This window comes from Arachis hypogaea, chromosome 20, assembly GCF_003086295.3.
Source record: "Arachis hypogaea cultivar Tifrunner chromosome 20, arahy.Tifrunner.gnm2.J5K5, whole genome shotgun sequence".
Lineage (NCBI taxonomy): Eukaryota > Viridiplantae > Streptophyta > Magnoliopsida > Fabales > Fabaceae > Arachis > Arachis hypogaea.
Window position 1 is genome coordinate 141,355,745 of NC_092055.1, and position 23,543 is coordinate 141,379,287.

General features: G+C 34.3%; 4 protein-coding genes across 7 annotated transcripts; 1 reads left to right on the top strand and 3 right to left on the bottom strand.

Annotated features, from left to right (window-relative positions):
* The first annotated feature begins 57 nt into the window (after positions 1 to 57).
* Positions 58 to 2,871, top strand: LOC112782435 (UDP-N-acetylglucosamine transferase subunit ALG14). Its single transcript, XM_025824810.3, has 6 exons — positions 58 to 203; positions 786 to 1,009; positions 1,098 to 1,237; positions 1,928 to 2,074; positions 2,158 to 2,217; positions 2,478 to 2,871. The coding sequence occupies exons 2-6, from the start codon at positions 832 to 834 to the stop codon at positions 2,652 to 2,654; spliced, it is 702 nt and encodes a 233-aa protein (XP_025680595.1). The 5' UTR covers positions 58 to 203; positions 786 to 831; the 3' UTR covers positions 2,655 to 2,871.
* A 3,783-nt stretch (positions 2,872 to 6,654) lies between these two features.
* On the bottom strand, positions 6,655 to 11,451 carry LOC112784566 (uncharacterized). Of its 3 annotated transcripts, none has more exons than XM_025827821.3 (7): positions 11,311 to 11,451; positions 11,134 to 11,177; positions 10,889 to 11,040; positions 10,063 to 10,257; positions 8,179 to 9,736; positions 7,167 to 7,241; positions 6,655 to 6,725 (listed from the first exon to the last, which is right to left on the bottom strand). In XM_025827821.3, exons 2-5 carry the CDS (start codon positions 11,137 to 11,139, stop codon positions 8,302 to 8,304), a joined length of 1,788 nt encoding a protein of 595 aa, XP_025683606.1. In that variant the 5' UTR covers positions 11,140 to 11,177; positions 11,311 to 11,451; the 3' UTR covers positions 6,655 to 6,725; positions 7,167 to 7,241; positions 8,179 to 8,301. The 3 variants fall into 3 exon arrangements, with proteins under 3 accessions (XP_025683606.1, XP_025683607.1, XP_029152334.1); XM_025827822.3 differs by having other exon boundaries at positions 11,134 to 11,171; positions 11,311 to 11,445; XM_029296501.2 differs by lacking the exons at positions 10,889 to 11,040; positions 11,134 to 11,177; positions 11,311 to 11,451 and having other exon boundaries at positions 8,179 to 9,795; positions 10,063 to 10,202.
* A 1,054-nt stretch (positions 11,452 to 12,505) lies between these two features.
* LOC112784565 (uncharacterized) lies at positions 12,506 to 16,551 on the bottom strand. Its single transcript, XM_025827820.3, has 6 exons — positions 16,303 to 16,551; positions 16,110 to 16,201; positions 15,821 to 15,920; positions 14,186 to 15,014; positions 13,958 to 14,091; positions 12,506 to 13,406 (listed from the first exon to the last, which is right to left on the bottom strand). The coding sequence occupies exons 1-6, from the start codon at positions 16,398 to 16,400 to the stop codon at positions 12,560 to 12,562; spliced, it is 2,100 nt and encodes a 699-aa protein (XP_025683605.1). The 5' UTR covers positions 16,401 to 16,551; the 3' UTR covers positions 12,506 to 12,559.
* Positions 16,552 to 20,379: 3,828 nt separating this feature from the next.
* On the bottom strand, positions 20,380 to 23,407 carry LOC112784752 (mediator of RNA polymerase II transcription subunit 31). Of its 2 annotated transcripts, XM_025828068.3 has the most exons (7): positions 23,046 to 23,305; positions 22,603 to 22,637; positions 22,444 to 22,504; positions 22,087 to 22,184; positions 21,583 to 21,679; positions 21,225 to 21,303; positions 20,380 to 20,778 (listed from the first exon to the last, which is right to left on the bottom strand). In XM_025828068.3, exons 3-7 carry the CDS (start codon positions 22,491 to 22,493, stop codon positions 20,485 to 20,487), a joined length of 618 nt encoding a protein of 205 aa, XP_025683853.1. In that variant the 5' UTR covers positions 22,494 to 22,504; positions 22,603 to 22,637; positions 23,046 to 23,305; the 3' UTR covers positions 20,380 to 20,484. The 2 variants fall into 2 exon arrangements, with proteins under 2 accessions (XP_025683853.1, XP_025683854.1); XM_025828069.3 differs by lacking the exon at positions 22,603 to 22,637 and having other exon boundaries at positions 23,046 to 23,407.
* Between the last annotated feature and the right edge of the window lie 136 nt (positions 23,408 to 23,543).

The following is a 23,543-nucleotide window of genomic DNA, read 5'->3' on the forward strand; positions in this document are numbered from 1 at the left end:
CCGCCGCCGCCGGCGCATCTCCGGTTCACCGCTTCTTCTCTCGCCGCTTCCTGCGCTGTCCTGTCCCTCCTCTGCTTCTTCTTCACCATTTCTGCGATTTTCTTCTCTCAGATCTAACTCTTCAGCTTTCTCTGGCTGCATCTATCTATTAATGGTGTTCACCATCGAATCTTTCATGGATTTTTTACTATCCTTTTTACCAGGTAAACTTATTATTATTCCGTTGAATTTCACTCACCTGCTAGATGATGGAATGGTCCTGTTTCTTTTAATTCTGATATCATCAAGTGAGAATCATGTTTTATGCTTAATTATTATGATTTAGGTTTACTATTATTATTATAATAATTATGATTATGTGGTTACAAAAATGGTTTTGCGGTGATTATTTGATTGATTAGTTTGTTGTGTATTTAGACATTGGATTCATTTGCAGCTGTAGTCATCAATCATGTATTGTTCATGTTTGGATTAGTAGTAACAAGTGCCTTTTCTATTTGTATGATGAAGCAAATGCAGTATAAGCATGTCAAACTCCTTTGAATTTTCTTCGTGCTTTAGGCAAACAAGAGAGCATTACTTATGAGATTATACAAACAAAATATTAAACATTATTGATTAGTCTCCAATACTTGCTCCGGTAAAATATAGTCTTTTAGGCTTTGTGTTTGTTCTTCCAGTGCATCTCTCTTTCACATATATGTAGTTATGTGTAGTATGTAACAATGTAGTTATCTCTCTTTGTGTTGTTTCTAGTATGTTGATTCTTTTCTGGAATTCTGTAGGGAAGATGTAAATGTACCTTTAACTGAAATCTCCAATCTGCCTCTCATGGACAAAGGCAATGGCTGCAGCTTCTCAGCGGTTACTTCAACTGCCATCATTTCAAGTGTCATTTTTGTTATCACATTGATCTTGGTTCGAGTCCTTTTTGTCATATATTGTAGCAGCAGGCCTATGAGCAGAAGAGCTCAAAAACCTGTTAGTACCCTCATTATTTTGGGATCAGGTTTGGGCTTATTTTCCTTCCTTTCCATCCATATCACAATACTTTTACCTCAATTGCATCATGAAGTTTTGGTTTTATTCTTCTGTAGGAGGTCATACTGCCGAGATGCTTGATCTATTGGCAGTATTACAGAAAGATAGGTTTTACCCAAGATTCTATATAGCTGCTGCGACTGATAACATGAGTTTGCAAAAGGCCGAGTTGCTGGAGAACTCCCTTGCAGCAGAGGTACTATTTTTGTCTGTCTCCAGAAGTGCCTTATATATTAGTGAACTTTGCCACAATTATTCCCAAGAACACCATGTTTTGTGGTGTGCTTTGTGTGTTTTGGGGCTCTACATGGTAGTCGGGTGCCTTTAGTCGAATGAAGTCTTGAGTCGTAAAGAGATTGGTGGCATCTTGGAATATAAGATTTAATGGTTTGTGAACTTGTGCACCTTACCTTTGTTGCACTCTATATGAATCTATAATGGTAGTTTAAGGTTTTATGCATCTTGTATAGTCGTCTCTGTCAATGATTATTATAAGGAAAAATAAAGAGATTACATGAAACTTTCTTTGAGGATAATATATTGGTTGAAGTCTACTGTCTTTGGAGGTGGGAATAACTAGACTTCAGACTTGACTTTATGATCGTAAAATGTACCTGTGTTCCATTCGCATTTCCAGGAGTATATCTATGATTCATAGGTGATTTGTTGCAAGCAGTTTATACTTCAGGGGTCTAATTGAGTGCTATCAAACTTGGTGGAAATTATTGTCATAAAGTACATTCTCATAAAAGATAAATCACTATTTCTGTATTGTGTCATTAACTTCTTTCTGAAGAGCTGCTTGATGATGTGCTCTTAATTTTACTTCTGCTTATTGTCAATGGTTTATAGATTCTGCTCAGGAATATTTGTTGTTTTATTGCAGAAGGGAACACCGATAACCAATGCTGGAAAGTTCATGAAGATATATCGGAGTAGGGAAGTTGGTCAATCTTATATAACCTCAATTTGGACTACTTTAGTTGCAATGGTACATGCCCTATGGCTGATGATTAAAATTAGACCTGAAGTGGTACTGTACTACGTCTATCCTTAATTTCTTCTGTCCATAATTTTTGTCACTTTTCTTATATATTAACTATTGTTACTATTCAGATACTTTGCAATGGACCTGGAACTTGCATTCCCATTTGTGCAATTGCATTCGTATTTAAGGTTCTCATTCCCTTCATTGTTATATTTTCATCTCTTTTGCTTCGTTTATCCAATTTATTTGACTAGTTTAGCTGAATGAAATCTTGTATACCTCATTTTGTTTTTTATGCGGAGCCAACACACAGTCATTCACCATTAAATGGGGTTTAGAATCCGTCTCATGTGAATCTTACACATCTAATGGGTGTACAAAATAAAAATCAGTCCAGGAAACACATTTATTAAGCTGATACTGAATTGTGTTTTAACCATTTGCGTAGGTACTTGGGATCAGATGGTCATCAATTTTCTATGTCGAGAGTATTGCGAGAGTGAGGAGGCTCTCCTTGAGTGGACTGCTTCTGTACAAGCTGCGAATCGCCGATCAACTCTTTGTTCAATGGCCACGGCTGCAACAGCAATATCCGCGAGCTATCTATGTTGGCCGTCTTATGTAACTCATTGGTTCCTTTAATATCAATTGAGAGAATTTTGTATACTGAATCCAAAACAGCAAAACATAATTTTGCCTTGATGATTGAGAAATATTGTTGTATAAGCAAATCCTTCCTTACTTTGCAATGGGTTCATGGACGTGGGCTTTTTGTGGCAGTTTCATTGTTTTTAAATTTCGAATAGTAATTCTTCTAATGGATATGTCAGAATTTTTCTATACATCCTTAGCTTATGACCTTCTTGGTTGAATTTTATATTTATATTTTTTCTAATACAGAAGTGAAGTATTCTATAGAGAGTAAAATTTTAAAATTTTCAAAACAGGTGACATACCAAGCACATTTATTTATTAGTTCCATTGCAATGATTACATCCATTGTATTTAGTAGTAATTCTTCTAATGGATATGTCAGAATATTTTTTATGCAGAAATTATTTTTTACATGTGTACAAGAAGTCTCTAGTACGGGTTATGACATGGATCGGGGACTTGCGAGTCGAGACGGTCGCCGGATTATCTGACTGGAGCAATGGGGGATACTTGCAAAGACACTCCGACGCTCAAGTCAGAGTGGATCTGAGAGATATAATGTGTGTAGAATGAATGACGTACCTAAGGTCGAATGTCGGTTAGAGATTGTAAGACCGGTTTGAGCCGTCATCTTTTTATCTTATGTGGCTAAGATAAGGAAGGTATTTGAATTCGAAACTTTGGTTAGGATATTGGAAGTTATTAATCCGTCTTTGTGCCGTGAGGATGACTCAATTTTGGAATTGCCGGGTTCGGTCACCATTCCGAGGACGGATCCGGAGATCGGGTCCGGAACAATATGGAATACACATTGGTGTTTTTGCTCAATATTGAAGAGGGAGGTGTTTTACCGCTTTGTGGGGGTCAGGTTCAACACGCGAGGGGCGTGGTGACAGCCACCATCAGCGGCGTGACAGTTCTCTAGCAACGCACGGTGGACGTGGTGATGTGGCGAGCTAGCAGGCATGGAAGCTCTCTGCCAACATGCGGTGGACAACTTCTCCACCCCAGTAAATAGCAAACGCAGCTGAAGCTCTCTATGAATTTTTTCCCTCAATGCCCATTTCATGTATTATGTGTTAAAGAGAGAAGAAATGAAGTGAGGTAAAAGAAGAGAGTTTAGTGTGTTAAAAAAAAAAAAGTAAATATACAAAAAAAAATTATTATCTTGTATTTATTTAAAAAAATTATATGTAATTATACGGCACCTGAAGAACATATTATCAATTATTTGAATTATTTAATTTATATAAGTTGATAAATTTTATTTTTTATGTATTTAAATTTTTTTTTTAATTTTTGTTATTGTTATTATCTTAGTATTATTATTTTTTTTGTATTTTATTAATATTTTTTAATAATATTTTTATTTCTCTAATATAATATTTTATTTTATATAAATATGAATATATAATTTTTTTGAATTTTTTTTGTTATAATGAGATTATTTTTTTGTATATTTAATAAATAATTTAAATATTAATAAGCAAATAAATATTTTTATTTTTTATAAATGAATATGCGAATATTTATTAAATATTTTAATAAATAAATATTATAATAAATATATGAATATTCATAAAATATGTTATTATTAAATATCGCAAAAATAAATATTTTAACAAATAAATATTATTAAATATTTTATTTATTTTCGAAAATAATTTTATTTGTATTTATTTATTTTCGAAAATAATACTTATATTTATTCTCGAAAATAAATAAATATAAATAATTTTTATTTTTGAAAATAAATAAAATATTTAATAAATATTCACATATTTATTTTAAAAATAAAAATATTTATTTACTTATTAATATTTAAATTATTTATTAAGCGTACAGAAAATTAATTCTATTATAACAAAAAGCTTCAAAAAAAGTATATATTTATATTTATATAAAATAAAATATGATTATATTAGACAAATAAAAAAATTATTCGAAAATGTTAATAAAATACAAAAATAAAAATTATAATACTAAAATAATAACAATATTATATTTTCATATGATACTAACAATAATAAAAAATTAAAAAAATTAAATACATAAAAAATAAAATTTATCAACTTACATAAATTGAATGATCCAAATAATTGATAATATGTCTTCAGGTGTCGTAAAATTACGTACTATTTCTTTAAATAAATACAAACTAATAAATTTTTTTTTTTGTATATTTACTCTCTTTTTTTTTTTCGACACACTAAACACTTCTTTTTCTTCCTCACTTCATTTCTTCTCTCTTTAACACAGAAAGCTCGCTACACAGAATGCATGAAATTGGGTATTGAGGGAATCAATTTATAGAGAGCTTCAGCTGCGTTCGCTGCTTACCGAGGTGGAGGAGCTGTCCCTGCATGCAGACAGCCTCCAACACGCCCACCCCGTGTTGCTGCAGCTCCTTGGGAAGGCGCGGGAACCTCTGCAACGCCTGCTTGATTCGCAGGCAACACGGCCACCGCGTGTTGCCAGCGAGCTTCCACGCCCGCCGCGTGTTGCCAGCGAGCTTCCACGCCCGCCGCGTATTGCCAGCGAGCTTCCACGCCTGCTAGCTCGCCACATCACCACGCCCACCGCGTGTTGCCGGGAACTGCCACGCCGCTGACGGATCCTGTCACCACGCCCCCTCACGTGTTGAACCTGACATTCACAAAGCGGCAAAGCACCTCCTTCCCCAATATTGAGCAAAAACACCAATGTGTATTCCATATGAAAAATAATTTTTGAAAAAGGTAAAAATTAAAGGAAGAAAAATTATTGTCGAGAAAAAGGATTTTTTTTTTTTAACGTCAGTTTGGGGAATGACTTGCAATAGTACCAAAAGTTAGTGGGAAAGCCAATATTGCCAGCAATTTTCGGGGTGCTAATTTCTATTTCTGTCTTAGGCTATGGGTAGAGGGAGATTCAAGAAAATATTGAAAGAATTTATCAAAAGTGGTTGAAGTATAAATAAACTCAAGAGATACATGATTTTTGACAAAATATAATGATATTGTTTAATTTATGTAATTGAATTACTTAGTTAGATAAGACTGTTGTTGTTAATTTCTGTCTCCATCTCAGCAGTCCCCTTTCAATATTGTTCTCCTCATTGTTCATCTCCCCATCTTTTTCAATTTCGCTTTTTGATTTTCCCTTCCCTTCCTAAAAGGGTTAAGAGTTTCGCTCTGAACTATATTGTACGATAATTACATAGTATCATAAGATGCTTCCCCCAACGCATGAAGTAGCATGTTAAACAACTAAATAAATAGATTAGTTTTTAATTGCTATACTTTGTCTACATATGTGATTCTATATGCCATTTCTCACAAATTTTTCAACAAATCACTATTGGCTTTTGGCAGCCTTTTATCAATGTGACAAAATCTTGTAGAAATCATCTCTGTTTCTATGTTAATTTGATCACCTTAAACGGAGATAGCTTTTAAAATATCTTATAGTTGATCAATCATATCTTTATATGGAAGGATGAAGGTTTATCTTTTTGGTTTAGATACTTAGTAGCCCTAAAGAGTCTAGTATTAGTATAGAAGATTGGAAATGAATTCAAGGCACATCGATTCTTTAATCACTAGGATCAAGATAGATGTTATTCGAATTACAGCTCATTAGTATCAATTTTAATGAAGAGAATTTATAAATTCCAGTCAGTTGTTTACAAGTTTACAGAACATTTATCTTTTGTCTAGGGGATTGGCTATACCTAGACAAAGTTCCAAAATACATACAATTCCTCTCAACACTTGAACTTAACCTTAATCCCTCAGTCACAAAGCCAGCTTTCAAAGCAATCTTCTTTCCAAGCACACAATCTTTACAGATAACAATGGCTAGCCCCAGTCCAGCACCAACAGGCATGGGTTGAAGGTAATATCTGCCGTTCAATATTAAGCAGAGCAGCAGTAGTGCCTACAGTTTCTCAGGCTTTTAGTAAGGCGAGTGGTGAGCAAAGCCTGGCAATGTTCCATGATAGTTTAGCGGCATTTCTTATGATAAACTTCATGTAGAGAAGCAGCAGTTCTTACAATTGTACCTGATTTACAATATATAATGATAATGACATTAGAATTAACAGAACACATTGGAATCCATATATGTATCAAGTGACAGAATGAATGCAAATCCTTTTTCTTTTTTTTTTGAAAGAAAATATCTCAACACACTCTGGAGAGAAAGTTCAGATGAATGCAAATCCTAATTAAAAAAATAATAATAATAAAATAAATGATTATTTGAATGCAAAACTTAATTAAAAGAACAAAATAAAATGTCACATGACTTCAAAAATTTTATCTATGCACATACAGGTAACTAGTGCCAAGCATGCAGCTTCAACATTACTAGGGATAAGATGCAACCTCTAAGTAAATATAGATTGCGCAAAACTTAAGATTCCAACTAGATTTCCCCCATAATTTTCATGATTAGATATTTTAACAAGATTGTGATTAATAAAAGAATAATGAAATCCTACCTGAGTAAGATAATAATTAGCCCAAAGCTTTTTCTACTTTGGTCTGGGGAACATCTTCTGGAGTTGAGAAGAGTGCTGCATAGTAATAAAAGACCAAAGTCATTGCACGAAAAAAAAAAAAAAAAAAAGCAATTTGTATATACAATTATACAGGATCCCAAAAATTTTCTATTTTCTGTGATAAAGCCACTAAATTCCTTTTGGTTTGCGTCCCTCCACTGGAAAATGTGTAATCCATGAAAATTTTACATAGCTCCTCTAATACATATTTTAGTCAACATTCCTGGGAAATTATGTTTCTCCATTCCAATTGAAGGTTTTAATGGAATTGAACGGAATCTATTAAATTAAGTAACATCAATTCCATAATTATTTTGTTAATGCAAACAATGGGAGCTCAAGGAAATTTAATGGGCTTCCATCCCACTCCACCCTACCACTAATCCAAATGTAGCCATAGTGCTTTTTATGATAGCATGTAGACTACAGTACCATGCCAGGAATCAACTATCCTAAACGTTTAAGCAATTAGGTACAAATTTGTCAGTGATTTTATGGGTATGCTTGTTTTGAGTTCTAGAAAAGTAATTTTACAACATCCACAAAACCTGAAAACTGATTTTTCTTAAAACCTACTCTCTCTAGCTTTTTCAAGAAAGCTGAAAGCCAATTAGTTTGAAATGGCAATTATTCTTCGTGGTGTTTGTTCATATAGGATAAATAAAAAGCTGCTTGATCATTCTAGCAAAACAGCAATGAAGAGGTGGGGAAACAAGTGACGCCATTGTATTCTACTATAACTTTGCTTGACCTCCCTTAATATAGTCTATTTTCCACATAATTAAAACATTTATAAATGTAGATTTGCAAAAGTGACACCCACAACTAGAGTATTATATTCAGCCCAAAATGTGCTTATGCATGCAGCATCTATCAATTGTTGTGGATGAGAGACAAACTCAATTATTTCACTGAATGCAAACAATTATGTATAAGGAGCATCAATATGTACCTGCAGTGTTGAGCCACCACTTGAGAACCACCAACCTACGTTTCATAAAAATAAAGAACCGCTTCCAAGCAAACACAGCTTTCATTTCCAGAACATTTTACTGCAATGCCTAAAGCCAAACATTTACCAAGGGTAATTATCTCGTTTACTCGCCAACCATTGTTGATACAAGTTAAATGCCTCGAACAGTCGCTTCCTCTTGCAGTAAGTACTGAAGAGAATCTGAACTGGAACATGATCATTCAATAAACCTGATTTCAGTATTTTAGCACAAAGCTCTTCTGCCTCTTTTAGGTCACCCCTAATACAAAAGCCCCTAACAAGTTCAGTATAAGTTATTATGTCTGGTTTGCAACCCCTTCGCACCATCTCATCATGCAATTCAAGTGCTAAACCAAGACGTCCTAAACTGCAAGCAGCACCTATCAACAAATTATAAGTAACAATGTCAGGAAAGAGACCTTTAATAATCATCTCCTCCTTCAGAGTACAAGCATCATGGAAATTTCCACACTTGACTTCTGCAAGAATTAAAGAATTATACGTAAATACATTGGGGCAGACACCAAAAGCCAGCATTTGATCCCTTGTAAAAAATGCATTACTACGGTCTCTACATCTTCCGTAAAAGTCAATTATTATGTTCCACATTAAAGGCTTGGTAATGATTGTGTTGCTCAACATGTACGAAAGCAACTCTTTTGCTTTAGCAATGTTTCCAACAAAACAAAGACCACGAATCATAATCTTATATGAAATTTGATCAGGCAGAACTCCCATTTTAGACATGACTCCAAGAATATAGCAAGCTTCACCGGTTTTGCCTTCCTTGCATAGAGCATGAATAAGAATATTATAGGTAAAACCATCAGGTTGTAAACCTTTCTTAATCATCTCACATGCATATCCATATGCAAGGCTCGTTTGTTGATTCTTGCAAAATCCATTGATAAGAACATTATAAGCAACCACATCTACATTAGTGCACTTCAGAAGCATCTCATTCCAAAGGCTAAGAGCCTGAATAATTGCACCATTCTTAAAGTAATAATCCAAAAATATAGTAGAGGTAACTAAATTCGGAATATCATTGTGATTATCATGTAATATTTCTTCAAGCATCCTTTTAGCTTCCTTCAAAAGACCCTTCTCGCACAACGCATGAACGAGTATGTTACAAGTAACTCTGTTTGGCTGAATACCAGTATTGGTCATGGTGGAGAACAGATGCAAAGCTTTATCTACACTATTAACAATGCAATATGCCTTGATTAAAGTATTATAAGTAGCAGAGTTGGGGTGAGGACCAAATTCTAACATCTCTCTAATAAACCAATCTGCCTTCTCTGCAAGACCAGTTCTACACAGCCCATTTACTATATGGTTGTGGGTAAACACGTCAGGAATGAGACCCTTCTGCACCATTTTCCTCCGAAGCCACATGGCTGCTCCCAACTTCCCTTCCAAGCACAACGACCTAATGGTAGCTGCATGTTCGGTGTAGTTATAGACAAATGTGCATCCTTGAAGATCTATCTTGGCCAAAGATATATTTTCCCTGGACATTTCATGAAATCCCCAAAAAGTTCATTTGTTTTGGACTCCACACATTTTCTTCTACATATACATAAAAAGACACAAAGCATAAAAACACATATTGCATCCCAATGATTATTTAAGAATATTGTTCCACAAACTTCTGCGACAGACTTCCTTTATAAATAAAGGCATAAAAGAGAAGCATATTGCCATAATGGAACCTAGATATATCTACAATTAGTATTAGAACAACTCCTTTAGAGTTAATTTTATTATCTTAAAGAAATAATATTCATTTATTTATTTATTATACATACTTCAAATTTTGATGACAACAAAGCTAACCTCATCATCTTTAGTCGCTCTAAACTGTCCTTTAGAATATTATCCAATACATTGAAAACAACATCTGGGCCCTTCTTGTCACGGAAGCTCTTCTCATTTGAGGAACAATCCTGAGCAATTAGATGGCACTTTTTCCCAATAGCTGATATTAGATATTTGGTAGACGATAAAGCAATATCATCTTCACATCTAGTGCTACACCATATCAAGAAGCACCATAACAACATTACTTGACAAATAATATCTAAGTTTCAAATTGAAAGAGATCATGGTAGATGAGAGATAGATTGTTAACCTTTAATATATATAACATAAAAATCGATCTTATATTCTATTTTGTATATTTAAAGGTTCAAAGTAGATGGGGATATTTGTAAGATACATTACACAATGTGTGTTACAATATGAATAAATTTGACAGTACATTATAGTATTAGTATGACAATGCATCTCAGAATTCAGAATATCATTACAGAACAAGAATTATTCAGTGTTAAGATATGAAGTTTACTCAATATCAAAGCCAATATCCACCTTCTGGGGAAGCCAAACGCAACAAATAAGACATTAGGGAAAAATACAAAAAAAAAAAAAAACAAAACAAAAATCCTTGTACTTTCACGTAACCCAAAAATTTGGCAACATATTTTTCAAAATTGAATTCTAACCAGGTGGTAAATTGTTCTATACTTCCATTTAGCAAAAAGGACCTTTCAGCTCATGGAAGTAAAGTTGCATGAAACTAAAACTATTTAAAATGTCTACCATTTTTCAAAAGCTCATTGATCTGGCACACAAACGGAAATAGAGAGATCATTAAAAATACCTTACAGAGGGGGCAAGGTTGTTTTCGGAGCCGAAAATGGCTGCAAATGTGTCTGCAATATCTCGCCTGATTGACTCAATGGTCCGGTTCAAGTATCTTATGAATGCAATGTGAGTCGATGTCAAATGTGGTTCTCCACAAGCAACAAATTGCTGAAATGACACAACCATCAACAAATAAATTAAATACCAACAGAGCCAAATATCTACCAAAAAGAAAAAAAATAAATAAAAAAATGCACTCACCGCCATTCAGCTGAGATCTCTATTAAAAATAAAAAAACCTGCAACTGAATTAAATTCTCCATTTTGGAATCAGCATGAAGAATTCAAATATGATAAAACTATGGAATGAAAATCAGACTAACATAGGTGTGATTTGGTAATGAAATTGAGATGTAAATTGAAAATTGCACTACACACCTTTCATCAACAACGCGCGCAACTTCAGCAAACGCTCCACTCAAGTGGAGAAAACAGCGCACTCGCAGCAGATTAAGAGAACGAGAGACGAGGCTGCAGCGGCGAACTCGCAAGCAATGGCGGCGGACGTGCAGCTGGCGAACAAACAGAGAAGAGATGAATCGGAATACTCTATCTAGGCTAGGGTTTCTGCATTTCTGGCTTACTCTTTTTTCTTCTTATGAATTATATATTTTAAAATATTAAAAAAAAAAAATTGTGTGCTAAATTTCTCTTATATTTCTATTATATATAGTAGAAGTAGATAATAGATTGTAAATAAGAAAATATTAAAATATAAAAAATATGTTGTAATATTTACAAATACATAATTATTAAATTTCGGATAAATTTATAGATAAAAAATAAACAATTCATAGTATGTATGCAACTGAATTTATAAACAAATACATAAATAATATATAAATTCTTATAAACATTTATGTGATGCTCACATTGGCACTTGTGAAAAAATACGTTCAGAAAAATTGCAAAATTTATTCTTAAAGTTACAATATCTTTCCAATTATCCATTCCATTTTGTTAAAAACTAGAAGTTTATATGCTATATAATTTCTTAGAGAGTACTTTAAATATCATTGAAATTTTTTTTAGAAATTAGAAAAATTTATTAACACATTGCAAACATTTTGAGAATAATGACATAGTATCAAAATTTTTAGAATCCAATACTTATTGATCAGCAAGATTTTATGTCCGCAAATAAGTGATTGTAACTACTATTTCTTCCCATCTATAACGGCAATGAGTTTGGAAGAAGGGATAGAAAAGAGAGAAAAAAATAAAAGTTTTGTGTAATCAATGTTTTTTAATTGTTTCAAATTTATTCGGAACATTTCTGTTACGCAGTTTTAAAACTTCATTATCCAAGATGAAAACTCAGGTGAAGTCGATTTCATGTGAAGTTAATATTTGAGAGCTGTTAAATAAAAATTTAATCAAATTAGTCAAATCATCTAACGGCTCTCAGATATCAACTTCACGTGAAATCGACTGCACCTGAGTTTCCACCTTCCTCCGATTAGTGATTAGGTTGCACAAAATATGAATTCTATCTATCTATAAGCCACATCAACACGCCAAAATAAACCACAGAGTAACATGAGATGTTGCTAAATTAATTGGAGAAGAAACATTAAGACAAAAATTTCTTGCACTAATTACTTGTTCAAGTAACCTATAATACATGTCAAGAAGGATGAAATAAAATGTGAATGCAGAGTGCCCAACATGGGAGGTGAACAATACCAATGTAAAGGTAAGTAGCACTATTCCATGCCCAAAGTGATTCCATCCAGTTCCAATAGTCACTAATATTATAACCACCAGAAGAGTCAAATGCACTTTTCAGTAACAAAAATGCAGAAGGAGGAAATGCAATGAACCCTAAAGCGAGATTGCATGTGGCCAATAACAAAGTTCTCATGCTCCTAGCTTGAATATCCAGCATCAATGGTCGAGCCATCAAACAAAACGGGACGATAAGTAAAGCCCCTATTTCTGCCGTGGCAAAGTTAATGACCGACATGAGAGACAAACCGACGAAAGTAGCCGATAAAGTTACTGACTTTAAGTTAGCCCATTCTCTTTTCTCCGCTTCTGAAGGAACAGCTACAGAAGTTGGATAACCCAACATTGAGAACAAAATTACAAGGCTAAGAACTGCAAACGAACCCCATACTGTTAAGTTATTTGTTGGGGTGAGACCGGGAATTCGACACAGGAAATATGGAAGTAACGAAACGGCAACACCCCATAGATGAATGACAAAAACCTTCTTGGCAGAGTTTATCCATTTCCAGGATTCGAGGCTGAAATCTACTTCGGAGGCAACTGGGGCTTGGGGAGTGGTTTTACTGGAAAAAATATATAGCGAAGCTGCAACTATTGGAAGGGGTGCACCAAGTAATGCAAATGGAATCATGTAAACTCCAACTGACACGAACTTACTAGGAGATGTCAAGAGGTACAGAAAGAATGACTGATGAAACTTCTCCAGAAGGTTGTTTATGGAACGTACAACTCCTTCGATCAACCTGCAACAAGTACAAAACACTTTCTAAAACAGTTCTTCAAACAAAAGGAGAAAGATCTTCTGACAAATACATGTTTTAATACAAAGTACATACGCAAAAGGCTGATGATATTTTATAAATTATTAAATGACTTGCCTCCTTCATCAGCAAAAGAAACAAAATGTATGCAATATAACTTGTCACCACCCAATTGAATTCACCAAGAGAAATATTTCAAGAATATTCTTTATCCAATAATTTAGAATCTTCAACTTTCTTAGTACCAGTAGACATAATTTCACTCTAATTATTGACACCAAACTAAGCCTTCAAAGAAACCACCTAAAGTTTTAAGTTTTTATGGTTTGTAAAACAAGTTTGAGAAATTCATAATAATGATTTGTTGATATTAAATGGCAAACACAACGGAAGTTAAGGATGGACCACCAAATAATTAAGAATATGAAATGAGTTAACATTAAGAATAATGGTCAACTGTTTATTCCAATTCCAATTCCAATACTATAATATTACATATAGAGTCAACGACATAGCATGCGAATAACACGTACCTTCCACCACGGAAAATAAAGTCAATATGCCTGTTCATTTTAGTAGGAGAAACTTTTGGTGAAATTTCCACGGTAATTGCATCAACTTGATAATCACGGAAGGCACCATGTGGACCAGTGGGAACACCCAAACCCTAAGGAATAATGCAGATATAAAGAATATTTATTACCAGGTAACATGGAGTAAAGATAATAGACACATTCTCTTGAATGGAAAAAATAAAACACCTGGTAATACATTGAGCTTGCTAGTGTAGCAGTGCCCTCCACATATTCATTAGCAGGAATACCAAATTTCCACTGAGGATTTAGGCGTCTAGCATATTGTCCTATGCATTCCAAAAAAACACCTAAAGTATTGAGCCACTTAGAGCCAAGTAGAGACCACATCTTGCTCACTTTTATCCGCAAATGTTGTTTATGTACAGCTAGGTAGTTTACGATATTGATTAGGTCAAGGTTTGGCATCTGCCCATTGGAAGCCTCAGCATAAATATTAAGACTGTCGTCGAAATGGTTACCGTCCTCTGCAACTTTAACTACAAGAGCAGCAGCTATTGTTCCAGCACGTCTAAAACCACTGTATAACTTCCCCTCAATAGTGCTGCTCTCATTACATGTTTCACTATTAACTACAACCCTATGGAATTGTGGAGCCTGATATTCTCTCAGCCACGCAGAAACTGAAGAATATTCCCCATATTGTGAATCAGCTACAAGCCATATGATATCCTTTGCCAGCCAAGTGACCCGTGACAGCAATGAGAACACTGAGTATGCAACACCCAAGGACAAAGCCTCCCCCAAAACTACTTTCTTTGGGTTGTAAGGCGTAACTAAGACAATAGCTTCCTTGCCATCCCCGCGTGATGCTCTAATGATTCCAACAGTGTTTATCCCAATTGATGCACAGCTTATATTTTTTGAGATTATACTGGAATCAGGACTGGTAAAGAAATGTAATGGATGGAACTGATTCAACTGAGGATAGAAATTGTGATAGGTAACTTCAGCATCCAAGCCTAACATATATTGTGCAATAAGTTTTCGGCTTTCACTGCATATAACAGAGTGAAACATTTCATTTATTTCTTACAAAATTGCATGAGGGGCAGGTGAAACTAAATCAACTACCATGACCAATGACAATGAAGGAGGGCAATGTGAAATTTTGATCTTTATAAAGTGACTGAATTATGTTCCTGAATGGTGCATCAAGTATTGGTTTCAAACCGATGTATCCCTTATGCAGTAGAGTTTAATACCTTCAACGTGGAGCTGTCTCTTAAAAACTGTCTTTAGTTGAATGACTAGTCAGTGATACATCCTTCAACTTATATATATTTTTGCTATTTTAAGAGTTGAACTCAAGATCTCTTAGAGGTTAAAGTACTTACTATCTTGACTAATCTCAAATTTGTTAACACACACTTAATAAATAAAATAGTAAATTAATAGGCAATGGTGTATAATAACAATAATATATTTCAGCTTTGCAGCAATTTTGATTTGTAACTAAATGAAAGATGTCATAATATATTTGATAACTATTGCAATGGTAGTATAACATTGAAAAAATTGGAAGATGAGAATGTTCTAAGTTCTAACTTGGATCTAAATCTTATTTCTGTGAACAGGAAAGAGCTTATGAACAAAAAGTTGACACAAACAAAAATTAGCAATTTTTTCTTTCCGCATTATCACAAATCTACTTAGCTCAGATAAATCAGTTCAATATATCATGTTTGCAAGTGGGAACACCGGTTTTCTAATTTTTCACAGCCAATGACTGTGAAGTTTGGCAGAACATGCAAAATTTACAAATTCGCTAACTACTAGCCACATGAAGAAAAATTAGCTTACATGGGTGATCCATTGGATCTAAGCTTCAAATCAGTTAAGTCCTTGACCAACTTGTTTGCCTCAGCGACATCATGAGTAGATAGCATGTTGGTTGCGGAACCTGCTTCAGTCAAAATAGGTAACACAGCAAAAGTTCACACAAGTTTTGATCATTTGATTAAAAAAAGAAAGGGTTAAGTGCCCACTAAAAATAGCTAGTAGTAGTGGCAGTTATTTGGAGAAGGGAGTAAAGCACATAATCAAATATATTAATAACTAATACTATATATTATACTGTAATTTGCAGAACCTGGCATGAGGGCATTCTCGGAAATGTAGGTGTTCTTGGCAAGAACAGGGAGGAGCAGAAGAGCAACAATCCCAGCAATGAAGCAAATAACACTGCAAACAGAAAAGTTGGAAACTTTATTGAAACCCCATTTCAGATCAAGCTTGAGAGTTTAGTGGGCACAACAATTGAATGAGGGAAAGAGCGAAGTTACCTGACGATGGTGCTGTGAGTGATGACTTGGATGGCTAAGTACATGAGTACGCGTGGTCTGGGCTTGTTGGAGTTGTTATGGGTTTTAGCTTCGGCCATGGCTGCTTTTCCCGACAGCGAGATCTCCGATGAATCCAATCTTATCGTCACTCCATGTCAAAGAAGAAGAAGGATGCAACGCAGGGTTGGAAATAGAATTAGAGGGGGTGGGGGCGGGGGGAGACAGTCACACAGAGAAGAAAAATCCAATATTAAATTATTAGAATAAATTACTATTTATATCCATAAGAGATTAAAACACTGATATATGTATTACATTACATCGAAACTAAACTTGTATTCAAGCAAAATGCTTTTCGTGTGACAAAAATACCTCCAATCCTCCAAAGACATGGTACTTTTGTGCATTTTGCTTGAGTATAAATTTAGTTTTAATTTAGTGTGGATATATATGTCAGCGTATTCATCTTTCATGATTACAAATAGTCATTGATTTTAAATTAATAATATCTTGAATTTGGATTTGGATTTTAATTTTCTAAATTTTAGATTTTATTTGAGAGAATAAAGTATAATGTTTTACTATTTATTTTATATTATAGGTGGAATAAAAAAATATTTAAAAATAAAAAAATATATTTTATTCTTTTAAATAAAAATTTAAAATTTAGATGATCCAAATTTTAGTATGTAGAGTGTGTTTGAACACTTTAATAATAAATTTTATAAAGATATTCTTTAATTTAAAATTCAATAAAAATATAATTTTTTATTTTTAAGAGAATTTTAATTCTTATATTCATAATCAAACTAAATCAGACCAAAAAAATTTTGATTTATAATTTTATTATTATTAAAAATTAAAATGTTAAACTTATATTTAATAAATAAATAAATAAACAAATAAAGAAAACACAATAATAAAATAATAAAAAATATAAAGTTTAGGGTAATTCACCTCTATAAACCAAAGTAACTTTAAAATTACCTGAATCTCCAAATTTAAAAACGTTTTCTGGTTGTCTTGTTCAATAATTATATGTAAATAGGATTCATTGAATTCGAATTAAGCTAGTTAGTAGTAAATCGAATCTAAAGCATTCGAATTGCTTTATTTCGAGTTTAAACATAAATCGAATAAAAAAGGTTCGATTTACGCCTGGTACTGGCTAATAGTAAATCAACTCCGTTAGCTTCGATTTACCATGAATTATACTATATATATATATATATATATATATATATATCAAAAAGAGTTAATTCGATTTAGTATATGCCTAACATATATAAATACGAGCTGAACGTGAAATATTCACTATAATGGGATTCACATTAGTGATGAGAGTTTTTTAATTCTGGTGCACTATAGAGGGCCGATTAAAAAGAAAATGCGATCATGAATTAAATTTACTGATAAGGACCCGTTGAGTGTTTTCCTCAAACATTCGACGAGTTTCACTGAGTTTCAGAATACTATATTCCAAAAACTAGGGCTGCATGATGTGAAACGGGTGGAAAAATTATTCTATAGAATTTCGATTTTCGTGTTACACGATGACGTGAAGTACGATACATTCGTCATAAGCAATGACGAAGATTTGCAAGTTCTGTTCCATTATCGTCGGCAATTTTCCGAGGTGAGGACTCCGGAGCTGTTTGGTGAAGCTTGTGGATGTGGTATGTAGTTCTGGAGGTTCAAACCAGAATCCTCAATCTTCAGGACGTCCAACCTACTCTAGTTTCATGTCTGTTGGTGCCTCGTCAGCTATGTCGGTGATTGTACCTGAGGCAGTTTTAGTTGCATCTCCGTCCTTTGCAGCTAATCTGAACCACAGTGGTGACGTAGGAATTGGTGAGATTGGACCTTTGGGGGAGGTTGCGATTGCGACACCTGGTATTTTTATTACGGTCCCGATTTTTAGAGAGGGGGAATATCAAATGAGTTTGAGGATGCACTGCATGATGATGATGATGATGATGTGGAGTCCGCTACGATAGCTGATGATAGTGACGATGATATAGCAAGGACCACTCTAGTTGTGGGTAGAGGAACATCTAGTTCAGGAACTCATCAGTACCTCCCACATTTTTCAACTTTGGAATTGGATGCCATGACACAGCAGGGGGATCCGAAAGTACCTGTTGGTTTCGAGGCCAGAGATAGACAGAATACAGGAGCTGTGTCTGAATTTCAAGTTGGTCAGCAATTTCAAGATAAAGAGGAGGTCGTGTTAAGCGTTAAGACTTATAGCATCCGCCGTGGGTTGAACACAAAGTGTTGGAATCCGATCATCGCAAGTACTATGGCAAGTAAAAGGAGTTTGGCTATAGTAAATCTATCCTAAACCTCCAATGTGCGACTCGAGGCCCCTTGTCGCTCAACGTCAGCTGATAACCTGATCATCTGAAAACTAAAACATTTAATCAACAAGGAAGTAAACTGATAAATTATTAAAAACATGATGCATAACCCGAAAGCAAGTACTTCGACGCCAAATGGCCAATGAAAGACATCAAATCCATCCGGCTGGAAACTAGGGAACCTCCAGAAGATCCACGATTGCAGGAGCTGCAAAGGACTAGCTAACTTGACGACATTTCTATTCGCCACACGACACATGCACCAGTATAACCATGACAGAGCAGCAGACCCCCAACTATACTGACCTATGTCCTCTAGCTTGGCGACGTAGGGTAGCCAACGATTGTGAAGTCATGTACCAAACTTATCACCGAACAGCTGTGTCGATAAGAGCATCATGATATATGTCCAGACATACCTCTTAACCGTCTCATCGTCTGTCCCCTGCGGAAGCTCACTAAATGTCTCTTGCATCCAAGTGCACTTCACTGTGAACTTGTCGATACAATTCGCAAGAGGCAAAACACCCAACAACCCCTCCAACCATGCACACACTGGGTGGCTACCCTCAATATGTCGCTTAAAGTCTGTGAGGCATTTGCTCACATACTGACCGTCGATCGGGAGCCCTAGCTAGTACGCTCCAAAGGGACCAAGAGAAAATATGAGAGAGAAAATATTCAATGATAAGAGATCTCACTTTACTCTCTAAAGGAAAAATATAAAATTTAGAGGATCCAAATTCAGTTTTATGACATTTAAATTTAAACTAAACTTTACTATGCATTTGTAACCAAGAGGAATAGTTCTATTATGAAATTAAACTTTGACTATATATTTACATTTGGAATAATTAGAGCTTATTTGAAATGTTAGAAATTAGAATTCATTTTAGAGTTGAATTTTTTTTTTTGTTTTGGAACAACTAAAAATAAATAATTTAAATTTATTTGAGAATTTTTCGTTCGTAAAACAGACTCCTAAATTAGACTAAAAGGGTCTGATTTCTAAATCAATTCTCACACTCTTTAATCTATTATAGTAATTCCAAATCATGGGATTAAATTTCAAAAAATAAATTATTTTTTTAAAGAAAATAGAATTCTTTTTTCATATTAAATGGTTTCCAAATAAGCTCTTAATATAATCGTCAATGGCGATATCAACTATTAATCCATACCTATTATTTTAGCAAATCATTAAAATCTACACACTTTTTAAGATTTCAGCTTTGAGCAACAGACTCCAAACATACGCAAGAAGTGAAACAAACACCGGTGTGCAACTTACAATGTTACCATTCTCATTTCAAAGGCATCATTATATCCTTTTCTGCAAGGATGGATTGAATCATCTATTTGAATCATCTCTGTTCTTTTTTTTTTTTTTCGGTCTTGATGTCTATGTTCATTTTCTCAATAATTCTCTTTTACAATGATCATTAGACTTGCTTAATGTTTGAGTACTATTAATACTATGACCTTATTATTATTTGCCTTAATTGCATATACTGTTAATTTATTACTGAACTCTCTATTGTTATATACTTTTCTTTTCGTATTTTTCAAAAAACAGTTCATATCATATGGTTTATCGAGCTATCTAGCTACACTTAAACTCTATAATCCTCTATAATTTAGTCTACAATTTTTGGCTGGATTTCAAAAGCAAAATTTTGTTTATCCTAACTGAATTTTAAAAAAAGCAATACAAAAGTAATAAAAATAACTCGGTTGCATAAGAACTTTGATCTATCATTGTAACCACTTCAATATGAATACTCCCTATACTTTTTAAAATCGAATTACATGCCCTAAAAAATCACTTCCGCTTCCTTCTATCCATTGAAGGATTCCTCATGTCATTTTTTGCAAGACCAGATCCAGGGGGCATACCATATGGCATTGGAGAAGGGGCTTGAGAAGATGAACCTGTCACTGCAACATTTGTGGCAGGTACTGGTGGCAATGCAGTCACAGGTGGCTGAGCCGGAGTTGAAGCTGCAGGAGGCGCAGTTGTGGCAGTAGGTTCAGGAAGTGATCTAGGCAAAATGTGCTTTAGCCGATTGTTCCTGTAGTTCTTCCAGAAGTAGAATTGTTGTCTATGTGCCAGCTCCTAAAACACGATACAAACAGATTACAGAATTTGAAAAAAGCATTATTTATTTCGAATACATCAATTCTTGCAATGCAAATCATTTGGCTTGGTTCTTGGTAGTTCATAGTAAACCACCTACACTAATCGTCTATTAGAGACGTACCATAAATATAGCAGTGAGAATAAAACCTATCATCGTCAATACCAAATTACCTATCATCTCATGATCACACTACCAACAAAAGAGATACAAATTAAATACCCCAGAAAAAGACGGATAGAGTCAGGTTGATTGCCAAAAAGGACACCCCAATTTTCGTCTCATTTTATTATATGCACTCAAATTATCTTAGCTGTCTTAGCAACATTAATGTGATCTATAAAAGGAATACATGGTAATGGTGTAATATAGGCGAATGCATGATTAAATAGAAAGGTAGAATATAAAAATGTTGCTTCTTTACCTTATTGTTAGGGTGTGCCATTGCATTGCGAAAATTTGCATTCTGTAGAAGCTCAAGAAAATAGAGGCAATGAGGATACCTAACATTTGTAGAAAGAGAGTAACCATCAGGAAAACAACCTAGCTTTGATTCAAGGTTTTGAACAGACATGCAAAATAAGCAGATGGCAAAACACATATTAATGGATGCTAGAACCAATTCAAGTTCTTTGCCTTGACATTGAAAATTGATATTATGCATTCGGAGATTAAAATTCTCAGTTCTTTTTCCCTGATTGAAATAATTGCTTTTTAGTGAAATTGTATTACATAATTCCTCTGTTCTAGTTTCAGCAGGATGCTTTGATAATAATACTTACATAATAAATTTAATATACTCAGGGCGCTGCCAATATTGAAGATACTTTAAGTATCCAATGAAAGCTTCATCCTCAAAATACCGATTTTGAGCTAAATCTGTTAAAAATAGTAGATATAAGAATAAGACTAAACAACATTACATAGGTGGCTAACACAAACAAGCAAATGCCAAGCATGCTTTATTTATTTATTTATTTAGAAACAGCAATATCATTACTACAAAAGAAAGAAATTACTAAAAACATCTGTTGTGCAAGCTACCCAATCCCAAATTTGTCAAAGAAATCCCCCATTATAAAAGCCAATGTCCTAAAGTTTATGCCAAGACAGATATTATCAAGAAACCCGCTTAAAAGATGATAAAGCATGCCAATTACTTGCAATATCCTTTTTCCAGAATTTATTCCCAGTTTCCAATCAAACCATTTGAAATACATGAAATCTAACAGATTATCAAAGTAATTCATACTCTCAAATCATAAAAAGTCAAACGAAAATCATACAGTGAATATAGGTGGGGTTAGCAAGGCATTGAACAAATTCCAACTCAAGCAAAAATCGTTGCCGTCCATCATCTGGATCTTTGTATGTACTCTTTGGCCTGAATAAAATGCAACAACCATTAGCCATCCCACCCAACCCATAATTGCCCCCTTTTATGCAAAATAAATAAATAAAAGAGAAATTTCATGGAAGATGAAGAGAAGAACACCTTATGATAAAAGCACAACACAAAACAAAGAACAAATATAGAATACTTTAATGAAGCAATGTCACACAATCCCTTGACACATCTATTAAGAAAAACCCCTTAAAGGTCACATGCAAAGAAATGAAAACAGAGAGGAAATTTTTCTTACGCTGATTGATCAGTACCACCTGAGTTCCCACTTTCTGTTTTGGAGGCCATGAAACACTCAACTACAAGAACAAATGAAACAGGGCTTCAAAGGGAATGAACAAATTGGAAATATTAATTACAAAAATGGAACTGCTTGTTACTATATGATCTGGCTCACCTTTGAATCATTGTTGTTAGGAAAAGATTCCTTTCCTAAGATCATTCATAAATAACGGTTACTATCCATTTAGTAGGCATATTGAATTTTCAATTCCAGAAATTCTATTCCCAGGAATAGAATATGTCTGGGAATGAAAGATTCTTGTGTTTGGTATACACTGATATTCAATTTTAACACTTTCAATTTGTGAATCAGAATTGTAAACTCTAAAATTTATACAACAAGAGCAAAACAACAAGCAGCAACACCAAAGCTCAATTTTCACATTCGTCCTTGCAAATATCAAGCAATTGAAAATTTCTAAAACAAAAACAATTACTCATGGAAATTAGAGAGAAAAAAAAAAAAAGTAAAAAACCTGCATCAAGAATGAACACTGCAAAACTCAGGCTAGAATACACAAGAGAGAGAGAGAGAGAGAGAGAGAGAGAGAGAGCTACCTGCGACGGAGCAACAATGAAAGGCGACGGCAGACGAGTGAGAAGGGCGGCGACGATGAGATAGAGCAGCAAACAAGATGTGGAGGCAACCAGCTAACGCACGAAGACTCGGACGAACGGCGCGACGGTGACGGAGGCGGCACGGCGAACGGTGGTTGCAGTAGTAGCGTCTCCGGGAACAGAAGAACAGAGAGAGAGAGTGATGAGTGAAGGGCCTGTTTAGGGTTTGAATTGATAATTAACTTTGACTCTTTCAAAAAAGCCAAGGGCGTATATGTATTTTCCAAATTTTAAAGATTTTTTTGTTTTCTACGAAATTTTTTAGTTTTTTTTGTTCGATAGGTTAAGGATTAATTTGTCACAAATCGAAATTTTATTCAAGGGTCGCTAATCAATGGGTCACTGACACTTATTTAAGCGAACAAGTAAACTGATCACTCGACCAACCTAAATTGGTTAATCTTAAACGATTTAAATGTGTGCGGTACAAAAAGTCAC

Excerpts from the sequence above, each read along its gene's own strand:
- LOC112782435 (XM_025824810.3), top strand. The coding sequence starts at position 832 with ATGGACAAAGGCAATGGCTGCAGCTTCTCAGCGGTTACTTCAACTGCC. Across the intron at positions 1,010-1,097 it reads CCTCATTATTTTGGGATCAG|GAGGTCATACTGCCGAGATG; the intron begins GTTTGGGCTTAT and ends ATTCTTCTGTAG. Across the intron at positions 2,218-2,477 it reads CAATTGCATTCGTATTTAAG|GTACTTGGGATCAGATGGTC; the intron begins GTTCTCATTCCC and ends CCATTTGCGTAG.
- LOC112784566 (XM_025827821.3), bottom strand. Across the intron at positions 10,258-10,888 it reads AACCTTGCCCCCTCTGTAAG|CACTAGATGTGAAGATGATA; the intron begins GTATTTTTAATG and ends GATATGGTGTAG. Across the intron at positions 9,737-10,062 it reads GAGCGACTAAAGATGATGAG|GGAAAATATATCTTTGGCCA; the intron begins GTTAGCTTTGTT and ends TGAAATGTCCAG.
- LOC112784565 (XM_025827820.3), bottom strand. The coding sequence starts at position 16,400 with ATGGCCGAAGCTAAAACCCATAACAACTCCAACAAGCCCAGACCACGC. Across the intron at positions 15,015-15,820 it reads AGATCCAATGGATCACCCAT|TGAAAGCCGAAAACTTATTG; the intron begins GTAAGCTAATTT and ends TGTTATATGCAG. Across the intron at positions 14,092-14,185 it reads CAAGCTCAATGTATTACCAG|GGTTTGGGTGTTCCCACTGG; the intron begins GTGTTTTATTTT and ends ATTATTCCTTAG.
- LOC112784752 (XM_025828069.3), bottom strand. The coding sequence starts at position 22,493 with ATGGCCTCCAAAACAGAAAGTGGGAACTCAGGTGGTACTGATCAATCA. Across the intron at positions 21,304-21,582 it reads GAGTATATTAAATTTATTAT|GTATCCTCATTGCCTCTATT; the intron begins GTAAGTATTATT and ends TACAAATGTTAG. Across the intron at positions 20,779-21,224 it reads TGGCACACCCTAACAATAAG|GAGCTGGCACATAGACAACA; the intron begins GTAAAGAAGCAA and ends ATCGTGTTTTAG.